We start from the raw sequence: 16,880 nt of genomic DNA on the forward strand, positions 1-16,880 counted from the left end.
TTCGTTTATGTAGAGAAGTAAAGCAAGACAAGCACCGTTATATGATTGTATAAAAATCCTTCTCTGGAGTAATGTTTGCTTTATTGCAAGAATAGAAATCCAGTCACGGGGTTCCAACTCAAGACTGTCAGCATCCCCCCTTCTCTTCCCCCACCAGTAGTCACTTCTCTGAGCCTTTCAGAACTCCGCTCCCCGCGATGCGTGCTTCAATTAGCAGTTACATATTCGCAGAGTATCTGGTCCTCCGAGACTCCGGTTCCATCTCGTACTAGCGTCAGTTTTTAACCAAAGGGCCATGCGCGATTGGCGGACACGTCCCAGCTGAATGCACGCGATCTCTTTTGCTCGAGCTTGGCCAGCGATCCAAGCAGTTCTGGACAAACTGTTTTGGCGAGAATTCCCGTCCAAGTGCCCGTTAAAGGATTGGCCTTAGGGCCGCTAGCGGCCGCGATATAAACAAATAACACATAGCCAACCAAAGCGCCGTTTGGAATTTTTCGTCTCAAAGTGACCGAGCCGAGCCAGTCCAGATGCTGAACACTCTATGCTGTGTCTTATAACTATTGATCTTGGCGTCAGCCTTCATTCTGTCGTCCTATTACTCGCCGACACTCGGGTACTCAAACTTTGGCGACGCATGCTCAAGTGACACTACCGGTAAAAAGCCTTCCCCGCTTTTCATCTTGCCCTGATGGCTTGCATGTCACGGTCCTCGGCCCCTTTTAGCGAAAAGGGTAGAAGACACTAGGCGGGGTGGCACCGATATATTGGCTAGGGCCTCGCTTTTGATGAATGCGGGTAATTGCTGGGATGCTTTCGGCAGCCCAACATATCTTAAAGTTGCGGGGCAGATGGTTCCCTCATAACGGTGTGAACGAGTGTTTGATCAATATCCTACGCCAATATGAAAATTCGCCTTCTTGTGGTAGCTGTCTTTATTGTCAATGTGTGTGGATTAGGGCTGTCTCGTGGGTTCTCTGGGCCTGTATATTCAACCTCGACGGAGGAACCCCAAACTCCGCTCAGACAGATCCCACATAGATACCGGCGATTTGGTTATAGACGCGTGGTCAACGAGAAGTCGTCACTTACTTTTCTCTATCAGAATAATCTGAACTCCACCGACCATCAGAATCATGCTGGGGCGATTTTGCTTGGTCCTATGGGACAGCATGAACTTCGCGATGCATGCGAAGAGTTCGGGGAGACCATGATCTCCCTTTCCACAGTCATGGAGTACAAAGAGGACTTTCAACGCTTGTTCTCGTATTATTTCTACACTAACAACCAGACCGAAACGGCCGAACACAAATCTGGGCGATTCTACGTCCGAGATGGGGTGCTATCTGTTGAGGATGGTGAGAATCAACTTGATCACTATCCTTTCCCTTCTCGAAATATTCCGCTTCCTGTCTTGTGCACACAGACCAGTAATGACGACAAACAAAGACGAGGGAGGACCGTGCAGCAGCAACTGATTCGAGTCAACTCGGAGAACAACATGTACGTAGGATACCGGAACCAAAAATCATTTCGTTTCTTAGGGATCCCATACGCGGATGCTCCAACTCGGTTTTCTTATGCGAAGCCATACTCTGAAAAGTTCCGCACAATCAAGGCTACGGAGTATGGGTCCAGTTGTGCCCAGGTTGCCGGTGGCAGCGAGGACTGCCTGTACCTCAACATCCAAACGCCATATATCCCGAAGAAGAACTCTACAGCTGGCCTACGGCCAGTTCTTTTCTGGATCCACGGTGGTAATTTCGTTGCTGGCGCTGGTTCTGACCCTGCGACGGACGGTGGCAATTTAGCCTCACGAGAAGACGTGGTTGTCGTGACATTCAATTATCGACTCTCGACGTTGGGCTTTTTAGCGGTGCCAGGGACAGACATCCAAGGAAACCAAGGGATCGCTGATCAGATCCTTGCTCTTGAGGTAGTTCTATACAGGAACTGGAACGTGGATTCAGGCAGTGCTGATGTGTGCAGTGGACAATAAAAAATATTGCTCAATTTGGTGGCGACCCTCGACGCATCACCATAGCTGGTGAAGGAGCAGGTGCTAGGTCTGTAAAGGCTCTTCTAGGCTCACCTCTTGCATATGGAAAGTTTCAAGGCGCCATTGCGATGTCGGACGTGAGAAATGGCGCTGGCATTAAGTACGAACATCGTGAAGCGTCATATAGCTCATACCTGAGCGTCTCAGAATCATATCAAACAGCCGGCCAGAAAATATTATTCGAAGCTGGCTGTAATCAGGACACGACTGAGCAGCAGATATCATGCTTGAGGGACCTTCCTGCGTCTACTCTTGTCAATTTGCCAACGATTGCACACCACATCGTTCAGGACGGGAAATATATCAATACAACAGACCTAAACCTCAGTGAGAGACATGCAGGCACCGCTCACGTCCCGGTTATATTCGGAAATGTCGCCGACGAAGGTGCATCATTCATCCCTTTCTCCAATAACATCGAGTCTGAGCTCGAGGGTATCCAAGAATTTTTGAATATCAGCACCACCCAGGCCCTCAAAATCATCGATTCAAACCTGTTCCCCAGTCCCAACACAGGTAATATAACCTTGGATTCTTTCGCTGTTGCCCAACGCATAGCGACAGACATTAAAATCCGGTGTATAAACCAAGCCGCCCTATATGCAGGTGTATCCACCGGCGTTTTCAAACCATCATACTACTATCAGGTGCAGCGAACAATTGGCGGCACCGACCCAAATAACCTCGGCGGACCACCATCATCGTCTGAGTATCCACTCGGAGATCCAGACCTTTTCTATTTCCGTCTTCACGGTTCAGACCTACCTTTTGTCTTTGGCAATCTCGATGCTGCTCGAGATCCTCTAGACCTCTTCGCTGCACAGCTCATATCATCCTATTTCGCTGAGTTCGTACGCTCCGGACAGCCCAATCCTGACGCAAACTACCTGGCTGCCCGCGGCTATGAAAGAACACTAGAAGCTGTTCAAGCCTTTGGCCCATGGGAGCCGGTGCGCAACTCCAGCGGCCCTATCCACATGCTTGACTTCCCTAGTGAGAAGACGCCATTTCAAAGCTTGAAACAGTGCGAGTTCTTAGGGCTTCCGATTACATCTTATCTTGATTAAACCAACTTTGTCCTTCCAATATGAGACATTAAAGCCATGCCGTCCGGTGGAGGACAGAATGCGCATAGTCCTGCAACTGCTAGTATACGCCGCCGCGATGATACCAAGAATAAAAAGAACTGCCATTGTGTTGGGAATGCATTAGTAGTCTGTTCTTCCTTCCGAAAACTGCATTATCTTGCCCTTGAAGGTGGAAGCGGCCGGGCTTGGTCCGGTGGTTGCTTCTTCCTCAACTACTCTACGTTGAAGGAAGGAGCATTATGCGGCTGCTCTTCCTTTTCAACAATTTGTGCATTCCCAGCTGGGGTATATGGGGTATATATGGGGTATATATCAAAATTTATAGTAACGTGCAAGGCAAAAGGAAGTCCTTGTACTCTATACATCTAACGGCGGAGAAGTCAATCACGCTTATCTTACGCCTAATCCCAGTCAAACTCTAGAGAAGCATATACGCAAAACCTAATTATATTTTCTTATTTTATTGCTGCATCCATTCATTCAATGCGCGCATCCAATCATATAACATAGTATGCTATCCTATCCTGTCCATCCATTCATAAACATAAAATCTCATCAACCATAGAAGCACCCAGATCCTGATTGATATAGCGATATAGAAGCTCGGAACAAACTCTTTATACAACATTAGAGAAATGCAATCGACAATAATTGCGGGGGAATGTACATGGGCGATAAGGCGATGGTAAGATGACAAACATCAAGCAAGTCGCGTGGTTTGACGAAGGTCGAGGTCTCTGTAGGATTTTTCCTGATTTATCGACATTCAAGTCTAACCAATCCGATCATTATCTCTCGTGGGTATATCGGGATCTCAGGGTATTATTCATGCGGCGGTCGTAGTATCGTCGTGTTCGTGGTGTTGGTGTCGTGAAGGGGTATTGTGAGTCGTGCTGAGAGGAGAAAACAAAGAAAATGAACAATAAACGCAAGGAAGCAAGTACTTTGCCCACTAGGGCTCATCGTCAGTCAGTTGCCTTAACAACCGCAAATTTAGAATCATGAATAGCAGTCCGATCGTCACGACCACCATCAAGGCGAATCCAAACCAACCCAAGACCATCGCGGAAGTCCCGACGCCGCTCTTAACACTCCCGTTCCCCAAATCTTGAGCTATCGTGCTTGCGCCCACAGATGCCGTATGCTGCCACAGAACTGATACCAGCACGAAAACTGCTGCCACGAAGATCAAGGCCAGCGCGACCTGGGATACAGGGCGGGAAGGAAACGGCTTATATTCAACTTCGGAGCCAGTCGCATCGGTTCCTTCGTGCCAGCCAGGGAAAGTGGCAAGGATAATAAAGCAGATAAAAGCAAGGATAATGGCAATAATTCTAGATGCCGTTAGATGGACCTAAGACCTAGCTCGACGGGAAAATGTGGACTCACATCAGGTACGGGAAAACGACTGCATCCTTGAACGTTGATGCAACCCAGACGAGATTTAGCGGGTCTTGATCGAGAGTTAGGATCTCTGCAAGTGCGGTTGCGTTGTTATTGCAGATGTAAGATCCACCGTCTGGTTGGACACAAATGCCAAAATATCCTACGCGAACCTCCAGCTGAGCACCTCCAACGATGTTTGCTGTAGCGGTAACAACTCCAGGGTCGACCTGCGCGAGGTCAAATATTGGGTCGTAGCGCTCATAGTACATAGAGATCAGGAAAATTGTTGGCATTTGAGGCGATGATGAAGAGCATCCTGCGAGCAGCAGCGCTGAGTGGTTATGTGAGTTAGCTACAGTCAAACGGATAGCTAGAAGTAGAGTGACTCACAGAGAAGGATGATAATAATAGCAATGATAATCATCAGCACGTGGTGATATCCGACCATCGTAATGAAGCCTAACCCAAGCTGTTAGCAAATACCAGTCGCAAACCCATAGCTAGGGACAAAACACATACGGGCGAAGCCGCCCGCGAATCTCGGCATCTTGAATATGCAACAGCTTCCTGCTGTGTTGATTCCTTCTTTCTTTTTGAGTCTCACTTCTCGGAGCCCCGAGAAGGAGTGCTGCTGACCCTACACACCTTGTCTAGCAGCAATGCCCGCTCCTATAAAACTGAAGGAAACGGTTGTCACACTCGTGAATCTGAATAACAACCAATAACAACCACTGAGTGCCTGCTACCCGGATGATTCCCAGCGACGGTTCGCTCAAAGGAATGTAGCAAAATACGGCGTGGAATGCGACGTAGGAGATCTAGATGGGAGGAATGACGATAATAGATCGAGGGAATGTATGGGGATTGTCTCGCAAACGTGGTTGACAGATCCGGTGCTATACACAACAGTCAGATTTCAATGAAAACAAAGCACCGTTACCCAGAGTGTCAGTGGGACAACAATGGTCCAAACGGGCAGTTCAAGTGAGAAGTATGCAAGAGGGAGGAAGACGGAGAAGGGGAGAGATCGTATCTGGACAAATCCACAGCTGCAACCCAAAACCGGCGAGACTTCCTGCCACCGAGTATTTGCAAAACAAGAACGTGAGCGTCACCAGCGAAGATAGTGGGTGGCTGGGCCATCTGACGGTATACAACTGGATCTTCCGCACTAAATCGAGAGGCTGGGCCAACGCCCATTGTTTACGAGCCCCGGTTCCCCGGTAACCAAATTCACCGCCTCCCCTTAATAGTAAACACAGCAGATCGAGCCGTAGATCGAGCTAACGTAAACTGGATTAGCGCCAGGACCGCCCCCAGATTCCCAAGTTCCAACCCATATTTAGTGACTGAAGCCTAAAGTCGGAAAGTCTGTCGGATGCCTGCGATCGTCGAAGCGCGACGGTGAATACAGAGTAGTGATACAGTATTCATTGCTCCAATGTAATGATCTCAATAAAAATTATGTACTCAATACAACGCCAAGAAGCAAAACAACCATCCAGACAACAATCCGTTCACCAACCGATCGGCATATTGACCTCCTAAAGACTGTTAGCCTCTTCCAAACTCCAAGACACCAATGAAGACACCAATGCATGATCAGGTGCTTTGATAAACCAATAATATGTACATCATCTCGCCGTGAAAGAGAACCGTTTGAGATCCAAAGCTGTTACTCGAGATTGGCTAACACTGTCGTCGCCTGCATCGCAATCATCTTCCTCCTCTTCACTGTCTGGGACTATGAGATCCTCGCTACCCTGTCCGGTGCGTAAAGTGATTGCAGGAGGACAGTCACCGGAGCTGACGCTGGTCCTGTCCTCAATCCGACTTGGGGATCTGGAAATCGTAGGTGAGGCCGGCATGTTGTTCAATGATCGTGATCGGTATAAAGCGTTCTGGCCCAACCGCTGTAATGGGGTTAGCCGCTTGGGTTGTGTAGGCGTCCAGGTTCTTTGGCGAACCAACTGGCTCGAAGCACTCCGTTCAGGACCGTTCACGGCCGAGTGCTGTGGATTAGGTCGGGTTCCACTAGCATCAGTCTTGAAGGAATACTTCGAGAGTGTCGAGGTCTGCCGCTTGATATGATGGTCCGTAACCTGTGGAACGACCTGAGGCTCTGATGCGGCGCTTATCTTTCTGGATAGCGTTCTGCTGTCAAATGCAGCCTCGTAGGCCTGCTTCTTAGCATCAAGTTGGGTGGCCTCGGTCTCGCTCCTGGTAGTAATTGGAACATTTGTTTTGGTTACTTCATCTTCACGTTCGCTGCTTTCACCGGAGTGACCTGCTGCTGAGAATTTCTCATTCGTCATATTCGCGGCTTCGCTCGGATCAGGCATCTGTGACATAATATCTTCGGTCGCATCGTCCGAGAAAACGTCTAAAGTAGACTTGCGCGCTTTCTTGCTACGATTAAGCTTTTGGCCGCCGCTAGGGGTTTCATCATTCGAGCTGGCTGCGAAGAAGCGACTGCGGCAGTCTGGTGTACTAGCAGCGATCACTTCGTCTGTTTCTGAGCAGAGCCTCTGTCGTTTGCTAGGCTGCAGAGTTGTCAACTTCGAAGTGCGTGCTAGAAATAAAGACCGTTCAGCACTTCTCACGAGCGGACTCGAAAGACGACTAGACGAGTCATTAACGGTGGTAGACCTAGCGACGGATGGGCGAGACGGAGCAAGGGAGGGCTCCCAGGAACTGTTGACATGACGATGAAGTAGTCGTTGCTGACTTGGCGATGGAGTGAGGCTATTTGGATCCAGCTCGGCAAGTGGAACGCGTTTCGGGGTGAAGAAGGAGTTTATTGGCTTAGATGGTTTTATATCCGAGAACGAGCCAATTGTTTGTCTTCGGCTGAGGGACGCAATATGTTTGTTCTGTTCTACTGTGCTTGAGCCCAGTGGTTTTATCACCAACTGTAGGGGTTTTTTCGATGTTGGATCTAGGTCACCATTCGCGACTCCGACAGCGGTCTCAGGATCCATATCAGCACCGATAAAAGGAAGCTCATCCAAGTTAACTCCATCATCCGGTGATGTCAAGGGAACTAATTTGCCAGACTTTGGGCAAAATACTCTCTGATAGAGGAAAGTCAGTTCAGCCTGCATGAAGCTCTGAAGGTAGTCGGCTGGCACATGGTACGGGCCCTCGAATTGAAGCATCCTAAGCGCCTTCTCCACGCTTTTGTACTTCCGAATGCTTCGGTATGCTGTCTTCAACCCGACGCGAGCAATGTTGGGCAAGTAGTCGCAACCGCTCATGATACACATTCGTCTGAAGTCGGCGTCCGTCCAACCCACAAAGCTGACTTCTCGACAAGCCGTGAAATCAGCACGGTTGATTTCAATCAGTTCACCATGCTGGTCAAGCTTGGACAACAGTCGTTTGGCGCCGAATACAAGCAAGTCAGAGTCTTCCGATATAATGCCGTCAATAAAGCCGTGCTTCTCCAAATAAACAAGCTGTGCATCGGCCTCGTAAGGCGCTACCACGTATTGAATGTCCAGTTTTTTCAATTCCTCAATCAACTGACGCGCCATAAGCGGTGTTACATCCACAGCCTTCTGGAGCTCTTGATACGCCTCTGCGGTTCGCCCCTTGCGATAGAGTTCCATTCCTAGCGTTTTGCTCTCATGACGCCTCTGCTGTCGGTCGAGCTCGGTACCGGACTTACTTGGCAAGTTGTCCCCATCGAAGACAAGATACGGCTTAACTCCGAAGAAGAGGAGCATACGGACTCGACTCAGGACGAAATCAATATGTCTTTTCAAGTTAATAACGTACCAGCGTATATAGTGCGCTGTCAAACAACTCACTTTGTGGTCGGCCTATCCAGAACTAGGTCGACGGCGCAGGCCACCGTCCCACGATGTAACCACCCGTAAGCGTCTACCCCCAGGGTTTGTCCGCTGAACTTCTTCAAGTGGCATGGTTTCTGGATTGACTTGAGAAGGCCATGAAGTCCTAAGGAACGTCTCAATATAAGCAGCACTCGACAGAGTAAGCGATTGTCATTATTTACCTTTAATACCCATCGTGGGCTCCCTGGAAGGACGAGATATGCCTCGTGTTTTTCACAGACTCGAGGGAGGCATCAGTGGGATATTCTGCGAGCGGGACAAAGTCAGGCTGGGGGCGAAGGACATGAAACTCCCGTGTTCTGAGTTGACACGGGGAACGAAGCAGCCGCCCAGGTATCATAAGACGGTGAACGAACCCCGGCAGCAAGGATGGAATGCTTGCAACGATCGACTTCCTCGTTCTTCCCAGAACGCGCCAGGAACGCGATTGCAGGCCATGGCTTTGATTGGTTGCTTAGTAGCGGCTCTAAGCAACCCCAGACTCACCGCTCCTGTATTTTGCCGGTTGAAAAAGAAAATTCTCAAAGTTGGAGGGGAAGAAACTGGATCCCCTTTTATCGGAAACCTGAGTGTGGAAAGATCATTATTTAAGCTTATATTCATCATGCCCAAGTCTTTGACAAAAGTGCAGAAGCACATCTCTAAGAAGCGTGGGGCGATTGAAGCTCTCCATGAGAACAGCAGAGACGCAAAGCTGCTGCGAAGGGCCGGTACGAGAGACGATCGAGTTGCCCGAGTCTCGGCTGCTATGGCGAGAGGGAGACAGTCTTATGGTAAGGGAACTGCTTACCGTGCTTCCATTCTACGCCCTTCACTGACATTTGACCTTAGTTGACCGCATTACCTATTTTCAAGAGTCTATCCCCGAGGGAACAGTATCTCTTTCAGACAATGACCTTTCCGATCTTGTCGCCAGGTTCGTCAGACCGAGGCGCGATATTTTACATGTTATGGACATACTGATGCCATGGCGTACAGATATATCAATCGCAGCGTGCCCGAGATCGAACAATTACAGAGTGAGCGGAGGAAAGGTCGGCCGCCTAGTAAGAGAGAAGAAGCACTCTTACAACGAACGGAGGCCGAGAACAAAGAGTTCAAGACAGGTTTTTGGATGCCGGACCTGACCGAGGAGGATGTAGTCAGAGCACTTGTTCGGTGGAATGGGAATTGGTCTGGACTCAGTGCTATGAAATTCATTCGGTTAACGAAAGAGGGAGAGAAACAAACTTCAACATTTCCACCTAAAGGGTTGTCATGATGTTGCGTTTCGCTTTTGCTTTTTCTTTTGCGAGTCACAAACGTTCCAGCATTTCATGGTATAATGGAGTTATGATATATGCATATTTTCGCTGAACCGTTTGGCCCAAACTATAGTGACCTTATCAATTATTAGACAGCACCGTGTGTAATGTATACTGCTGTCATTCACCTTGATGAATTATATACCGGCTTCATGTCGTGGTCTCAACTGCAATATAGTTAATGATGTACTCCGCAGAAGCTGGAGCTCTAAGTCTTGGCAGCGCTTATCCTCATTGGGAAATGTTAACATCATCCGACCCGAATCTTTTGCCTTCGATTCTCGTCTTCAAACCATCAACAATTTCCTCCCATCCCAACGTCCATTTCTAAGCTACATTCAAAATGCTCTCCCTACGCACACTTACTCGCACAGTGCCTCGCACTTTCTCGCGATCAATTGCTACCTCCTCCAGATCCGCCATTCTCCGCCCCATCTCAAACCTCCCCAAGACTAGCTTCATCCAGCCCTCATTGAAGCAGGCCATTAGACCATCCCAAGCCGCTTTTTCGACGTGCAAGGCATTCAGGCAAGCTGAAGGTAAGCGAAATCTGAATAATCAACCACTAACTGCACCGGAACCTACTTCGGATAACTTCTTCGTTATTCGACAGACTGTTGACCTTTGACTTCGAGCCATCTGAAGCCCAAAACGATATTTTCAAGCGAATAATGCTAACGGACTCACCTTCTTTATAGGCGATGCTGAGCTTGCTGCCAAGCTCGAGGACGAACTTAAGCACGAGAAGTCCTCCGGCCTTGAGGACTTGGAATCCTCTGTCCAGAACATCCAATATGTTCTTCAGAATAACTCCTGGGAGGTATGTACGAAACATTTGCGTCTATGATGAGTTATGGAACCTCATTGTATTGTAGGTCAAGGATGTTCCTGGAGAACAGGAAGTTGTTCTGACAAAGAAGTTCAATGATGAGGAGTAAGTGTCTCTTCTATAACTATCCCTTCTCGATCCATGGTTATCAGCGTCCACGCGCTAACGTTTGGCCCCTTCCTAGAATTCGCCTTACATTCACTGTTGCGGATCTTCAGAACCTGAGCGAGCATGAGGATTTGGATGCTCTCGATGAGCTGGACTATCAGGGCCACCAGCCCGTGAACCAGGGCGGTGCTGGCGGCTTCGCCCAGCATCCCGAGGACAGCGTCTCTCCCGCTGACCGTGGTGAACAGGACCTGGAGCCTAGCTTCCCTGCTCGTGTTAATGTCACTATCGAAAAGTCCGGCAAGGGCGCCCTGCTCATCCAGACCGTTGCCCAGGACGGCTTGTTCCAGGTTGAGGAAGTTTCTTACTTCTCCAAGCCTGACTTGGCTCACGCTGCTACCGCTGAGAAGGATTGGGCCAGACAGAGCCTGTACGCCGGCCCTCCATTTGAGAACCTGGATGAGGACTTGCAGACCTACCTCGAGCGATACCTTGAGGAGCGCGGCATCAACGCCGAGCTCGCCAACATGATTCCCGACTACATCCAGGTTAAGGAGCAGAAGGAGTACGTCCGCTGGCTCGAGAGTAAGTGAACGAACCTAATTGATGTCATTTCGCGTACTAACGTTCTCAGATGTCCGCAACTTCGTTGCCGCCTAAAGCACACGAATCACGTATATCTAGCCTCTGTATACCTACCAACTCATTGTTGTTCGCCCAGCGAACGTTCTGCTTTTGCCCTTATCTCTGTCTAGTTTTCTGGAAGTGATCAGGATGGACATGTATTAATATAGAAATGAATTAGGAATCTTATTGTAATCATGCCGAATCTTATTGATTCTATTCTGACTGGCCTTCGACCTCTTGCTCGTTGAAGTCAGGCAGTGTAATCGCACTGAATACGACATATTCATTTCTAAGAATCACAGTAATTGTCAACGTCAGCAATGCATTCAATTATAGTTATAGAGCTGATCCAAAGCGCCATTCTCCAACCCAATAAAGCACAATCCTGGCCAAATCCCGCTCAAGGAATACCCAGCTGATGACCCATTAATCATGTACATTAACGGAGAAAATCATATCGACATAATTCAGAATCAAAAGTCCATACTCTCAGATTTAACTCCTGGAGTACTATCCTCGTGACGCTCTCGCTTCCCATTGCGCTCCTCCTTGTTAAGGCCCGCAATGAACGAACGGAAGTAGTCAATGTACGGTTTCAGGCTTGTCTTCTCATAGTCCTGTAATTTACGGGTGCCTCCAGCGTCAGAGGCGTTAGGAGCGCTCCCTTCGCCTTCTGCAGTCTCCGCGGCGCCACTACTAGGATGGTCTGAGTCCCAGGAGTCTATCTCTGAGAGCAATTGAGAGACAGTAGGTACGGAGAGAGGATCGAACTTCTCGACATTACGAATGTCAATAGGAACACAAACTCGCCCGGTGCCCGGGTGAATGACGAATGGGCTCTTGAGCAAGTGGATCATCTTCTTGCTGACCTCGGAATCGAGACGTGGGTATGTGTACTCGAGAACGATATCTTGTTTGGCCTCGCGTAGGGTAGCGGGGTTAAGAGTAGAGCTTTTACCGGCCTTTGCAAGAGCATCAATGTCAGCCCACTTGTTTGTGCTAGAGCGGTCGGGGGCTGATTCCCATTTCCGGCGCAAGGAGTCATTGAGCCCCTTATCGGGGAGAAGGGAGAGAAGGCGTTGCTCTTGCTCTGGGCTGGCGAAGGTATCTTGGTCTACTAAGGTGGTTTGCACGAAGTATGGCTTTAAGATCTCCAGACTGCGGGTCATGTGGGGGTGGAGCGGTCGTTTGAGATTGACGCGCTTGCCGCTGTTTGTGCCTCCCCTGACAAGGTCGAGGTACCCTGCGATGCCTCGACGCCGGTCATCTGAGAGATTCCGTGCGCGAGAATCACAGACCCAGGCGTGAGCACCACGACGTCCTGAGTAAACCCATAGAATATGTTGGAAGCCGAAGTCTTGTCGTAGAGCCGTGTCGACGACCTTGATGGCCATTGTCACGAATGCCCAGCATTTCGCGCAGATGTTCGCCTTTGTACAGCAGGTACGAATGTCGTCATAATCTGTTAAATCGATATCAAAAACGAGTTCTTTGGCGAGGGGTTTTAGTTGTCCGCTGCCGAGTGTCTTTCTATCTCGCGGGTTCCTATTGTAAACGGGCCCGATTTCGAAACGGGAGGGGTTCATCTTGAGAATATCTTTGCGAAACCTACATTGCAAATGTTAGAATATCATCCAAAGTAACTTCGTGCGCGCCAACTTACAGATCCGCGGTTGGGTACGACTGATATCGTAAATAAGCATCGTTTTGAAGTGTCAGAGCGAACTCTCGGTTCCCGAAGTCGGGAGAGGGGACAATCCCATGGTTAAGCCACTGAAATAAGTAGCGGAAAGGGAACAGGCGTTGGTAAAATTGCAGCATGGTTTCCGTATCGACTTGGACAGGTACCGGCGCTGATGCTCTATGAATGGCCTAGATTAGAGTTGTTCCCTTGTAAATACTGGTGTATGCTTACTCCGCGCTTCCGACCCTGGTCTCAGCCGGCGCACTAGATGCGGGGAATTCGGTCTCTTCGTCTTCGTCGTCATCGAAAATATCTTCGATTTTCACTCCGGCTGTCGTCTTGCCGGCGGCAGCTACGTCCTTCTCAGCGCCGTTGGAAACATCTGTGAGTGGGGGGGCATCTGGGAGGGCCTCAACATCATTGTGCGATGTTGAAGAGCCGTCTGAAGATACCCAGTGCGGCATCGTGGTGGCGAAGCGGTGAATTCAAATCCAAGATTGTTTCTCAAGCTGTTATCGCCCGCGGGAAGCAATTAACGCGACCTCAACTCAAAGACGCGCTCTCGGACGCGTTCCGGTCTTGGCCTCGAACCCTAAAGCGGGCCGGATTAACATTCATGCGCATACTCAGTCTTGTTTACACGTGACATTTTTCTGAGTCAGCCAATCACGGCCGCAAACGGCAATACCCTCAAGTTGGATTCTAATCTCTTCCATGCAACGACCCTATCCTTGGTCTCACCCTCTGGTTACTTCCGGTTCCTGCAGGAACATTGACTCAGCTCTCAATCGCCGTCTGCGGAACACTGGGCTCCGCATTGCTTGCTCCCTGTCCGCTGAATGACACCTACACTTGCCTTCATCGCATCATGTCCTATCCGTATTCGTGCTGGCTATCCCACCGTCATCCTTTGGTTTGGTTAATGTACCAATCGGTTCCATGATAGTGTCCCATAGCGTCTGGCTGCGTGTCTTCAGCTGGATTAGCAAGCTAATCTTGGACACGGGGTTATGTCTTGGTGTCGCAAAGTCTGTGTATTGCAATGCTATCCTGGCATTTGATGTCTTCAGCTGAAGTTCAACCTCAGGTCCTTGAGTCCTATAATTCGTTAACTTGCATAACCAGTTTTCACGTTCAAGCTGTTCAATTTGCTCATGGAGAACTGACCCAAACGAGCTCCGTCACTTTTACTGGCGGGAGACGAGTGCATATCCTACGGTGACCTTGGTTTGCATCTCGTTGATGTTGCAGATGGTTTCTTCTCTGGACGGTCCCACATTCCTTAGGGAAAAACGATTCTCCTCGATCTGGCTAGCAACATGATGGACTGGGCAGACAGTAGCATATGACATAATGACCGTCGAGGCAATGTCACCTACGACTACCCTTCGGCCTGGATAACCGTCATCAGGACGTCCGTTGTTGCCTTGCTATTGATCGAGAGCAGCGAGAGACAACCTTGTAGCTTCAGCAACTTGTGATTTGCTTGATATGGCTATAAGCTCCAGGAACGGATTCATGCACACGAGGGTCCCTTGAGTCTTCTGGGGGCGATAGATTGTATACTCTGGTATCCTGGTAGTTCACCAGATCCATGACGCTATCGCCTCTGGGCAGTGAATCGTGATCATCACCCAATGCAGCACACTTGAGATCGTAGTGGATCTTGTGGAGCTTCTTTTGTATCGGCACTGGACGAAGCTATGGAATGTCACTCTCATCTCACGGCCCTGAATGAATGGAGATCCCAGCATCACTCCTTGTGCCTTTCCCAGTCAACCCTTATTCTGTGACCCATGGCACAGAGGCTTCCTGAACCTCGCAGCCAACCAGACTTCGTTCGAATCCAGGAGGACATGTTCCTTTCCCTGAGCCGAGATTTCGAGACTGTCCTTCGCCATGAATACTACTGTCGTATCATGCTTTGATGACGACTAACAGACCAACCGGCCGACAGTCTTGCAAGCGGGACCTTCCCCTGCCCTCGCAGGTATAAAGTGAGATCTTTTCACCTATTCAAATGGGTTTACCTACGCCAGGTTGTCCCAAGGTCACTCGCTTCTACCTCACTCGTTTGCTCATCCTGGTTTTGCTTATTGTTACTGGCTAGAACTCTTGTCTTAAGCATTCTCTAAGATGGTTAACAAGATTGTTGCCCTTCTGGCGCTGACTACCCCGGCGTTTGCGGGTGTCGCCCATTGGAAAGAACCCCACTGGAAGGAGCCTCACGACAAGGAACCTCACTCGGTAAGCCCAGGTGGTCAGCTTCGACCTGCCCAAGTATGTCAACTAAGTAATTCTTGTCTAGTCCGTGGCAAACACTACCGTGACTCACCAAATCACCAAGACCACCACCTACACAACCACCACATGCCCGGTCACCTCGACTGTCGTGACTTCCGGAACCAAGACCCTGACAGTCCCCATCACCTTGACCAACACTGTCACGATCACCACGACCTACTGTGAGGACGAGACCAGGCCACCTGTCCACCCGACTGCGCCCACCACTGGGAAGCCTGCTCCCCCTGTCACTGGCAACCCAGGTCCGACTGGCACCCCAGCCCCAACTGGAAAGCCTGTTCCCACTGGCAAGCCCACTCCTATACCCACTGGCAAACCTCGTCCTGTTCCAACAGGCCCCGTGAACAACGGCACCGCGCCGCCCAACCCTCCGTTCCAGAACAGCACTTCGCCGCCTCTTATTCCGACTACGAGACCCGTTCCCGTGCCTCCTGGCTCCTCCCCAGCTCCGGTCCCTGTTCCTGTTCCGGTTCCCAGCCCTGGTCAACCCGAACAGCCTGGTACCCCTGCCGCCCCCGGAGGGTCCGCCACTCCCAGCATTCCTGGCCAGCCTGGTACCCCTGCTGCCCCTGGAGGATCTGGACACCCCGTCACACCTGGCCAGCCTGGTCAGTCTAGTCAGCCTGGTCAACCTGGTAAGCCCGGACTACCTGGTCAGCCTGGACAATCTGGCCAGCCTGGTCAACCCGGTCAGCCTGGACAATCTGGCCAGCCTGGTCAACCCGGTCAGCCTGGACAATCTGGCCAGCCTGGTCAACCCGGTCAGCCTGGACAATCTGGCCAGCCTGGTCAACCCGGTCAGCCTGGTCAACCCGGTCCGTCTGGTACTCCTGCTGCCCCTGGAGGATCTAGCAATCCCGTCATTCCTGGGAAGCCTGGTACCCCTGGTGCTTCCGGGGTCCCTAGTACTCCCAGTGCTCCTGGTGCTTCTGGTACTCCTGGTGTTCCCGGCGCCCCTCATGCTTCCAGTACTCCTAGCGTTCCTACTGCTCCTGGTGCTTCCGGTACTCCTGAAGCTCCCGCCCAACCTGGCAAGCCCGACCAGCCCGGTAAGCCTGGCCATCCCGGCGAGGTTTCTCCTGAAGCTCCCCCAACTGGTGTCTCCCCCGCACGCCCAGATTTCACCGGCTCCGCCGATAACGTCCGCCCCGCCGCTGGCCTCCTTATTGGCCTTATGACAATCATGGCTCTCCTCTAGACAACCACAACAGCAACAGAGTCGAATGACATTTACTCTGTTGCCGGGGCTATGACACATGCCATTATTTTGTCTATTTTTTTTCCCCAAAAAGAGTTAATATGGAGTTTCGGATTTTGTATCTTGTGATGTCTCTGTTCCATTTCCTGTCCTGGTTCGTTTCTTCATGAGGATGCTTGCCGGCCTAGTTGGTGCCTGTTCGGATCCATATTGCAGGCGTTCTAGTTCTAGGTGAGGGCAGATGAGGTCCTATGCTCTTTTAAAATAGTAATAATAATAGTACTCTAGAGTTTAATATGAAGCTTGCACTTGCATTAATCTCCCTTCTCATCTGAGCTTTCAGTTCGACATCTGAGGAAGTAGAGCTTGAGAGTCGAATCCACTTAATGTCTGTAATTCGAAGAAATCGTAACTATACATCGCGTAATTTGATATA

At 50.0% G+C, this 16,880-nt stretch overlaps 6 protein-coding genes across 6 annotated transcripts, besides 1 other annotated feature; 3 read left to right on the top strand and 3 right to left on the bottom strand.

Annotated features, from left to right (window-relative positions):
* Positions 1–16,880: part of a sequence feature (contig 1.51 915..1114266(-1)) that runs on past both edges of the window.
* Positions 905–3,126, top strand: ANIA_03037 (putative carboxylesterase; the record flags this gene model as incomplete). The annotated part of the gene is made up of 4 exons (XM_655549.1): positions 905–946; positions 1,133–1,981; positions 2,045–2,066; positions 2,117–3,126. 4 exons carry the CDS (start codon positions 905–907, stop codon positions 3,124–3,126), a joined length of 1,923 nt encoding a protein of 640 aa, XP_660641.1.
* On the bottom strand, positions 4,100–5,080 carry ANIA_03036 (protein figA; the record flags this gene model as incomplete). Its single annotated transcript, XM_655548.1, has 4 exons — positions 4,100–4,481; positions 4,537–4,885; positions 4,924–4,992; positions 5,053–5,080. The coding sequence occupies 4 exons, from the start codon at positions 5,078–5,080 to the stop codon at positions 4,100–4,102; spliced, it is 828 nt and encodes a 275-aa protein (XP_660640.1).
* ANIA_03035 (putative exonuclease) lies at positions 6,168–8,564 on the bottom strand (the record flags this gene model as incomplete). The annotated part of the gene is made up of 3 exons (XM_655547.1): positions 6,168–8,292; positions 8,346–8,493; positions 8,552–8,564. The coding sequence occupies 3 exons, from the start codon at positions 8,562–8,564 to the stop codon at positions 6,168–6,170; spliced, it is 2,286 nt and encodes a 761-aa protein (XP_660639.1).
* ANIA_03034 (protein suAprgA1) lies at positions 9,997–11,457 on the top strand. The gene is made up of 5 exons (XM_655546.2): positions 9,997–10,233; positions 10,393–10,514; positions 10,570–10,628; positions 10,708–11,216; positions 11,266–11,457. The coding sequence occupies exons 1-5, from the start codon at positions 10,038–10,040 to the stop codon at positions 11,289–11,291; spliced, it is 912 nt and encodes a 303-aa protein (XP_660638.1). The 5' UTR covers positions 9,997–10,037; the 3' UTR covers positions 11,292–11,457.
* Positions 11,732–13,443, bottom strand: ANIA_03033 (DNA primase subunit PRI1; the record flags this gene model as incomplete). Its single annotated transcript, XM_655545.2, has 3 exons — positions 13,174–13,443; positions 12,922–13,119; positions 11,732–12,866 (listed from the first exon to the last, which is right to left on the bottom strand). The coding sequence occupies exons 1-3, from the start codon at positions 13,404–13,406 to the stop codon at positions 11,732–11,734; spliced, it is 1,566 nt and encodes a 521-aa protein (XP_660637.1). The 5' UTR covers positions 13,407–13,443.
* cspA (putative cell surface protein) lies at positions 15,079–16,444 on the top strand (the record flags this gene model as incomplete). The annotated part of the gene is made up of 2 exons (XM_655544.1): positions 15,079–15,222; positions 15,290–16,444. 2 exons carry the CDS (start codon positions 15,079–15,081, stop codon positions 16,442–16,444), a joined length of 1,299 nt encoding a protein of 432 aa, XP_660636.1.

The sequence above is a fragment of the Aspergillus nidulans genome, chromosome VI (assembly GCF_000011425.1).
Source record: "Aspergillus nidulans FGSC A4 chromosome VI".
In the NCBI taxonomy this organism is placed as follows: domain Eukaryota; kingdom Fungi; phylum Ascomycota; class Eurotiomycetes; order Eurotiales; family Aspergillaceae; genus Aspergillus; species Aspergillus nidulans.

Bases quoted from the DNA above. Each gene is read 5' to 3' on its own strand.
- ANIA_03034 (XM_655546.2), top strand. From the start codon at position 10,038: ATGCTCTCCCTACGCACACTTACTCGCACAGTGCCTCGCACTTTCTCG. The intron at 10,234-10,392 runs GTAAGCGAAATC...CCTTCTTTATAG, and splicing joins GGCATTCAGGCAAGCTGAAG to GCGATGCTGAGCTTGCTGCC. The intron at 11,217-11,265 runs GTAAGTGAACGA...TAACGTTCTCAG, and splicing joins GTACGTCCGCTGGCTCGAGA to ATGTCCGCAACTTCGTTGCC.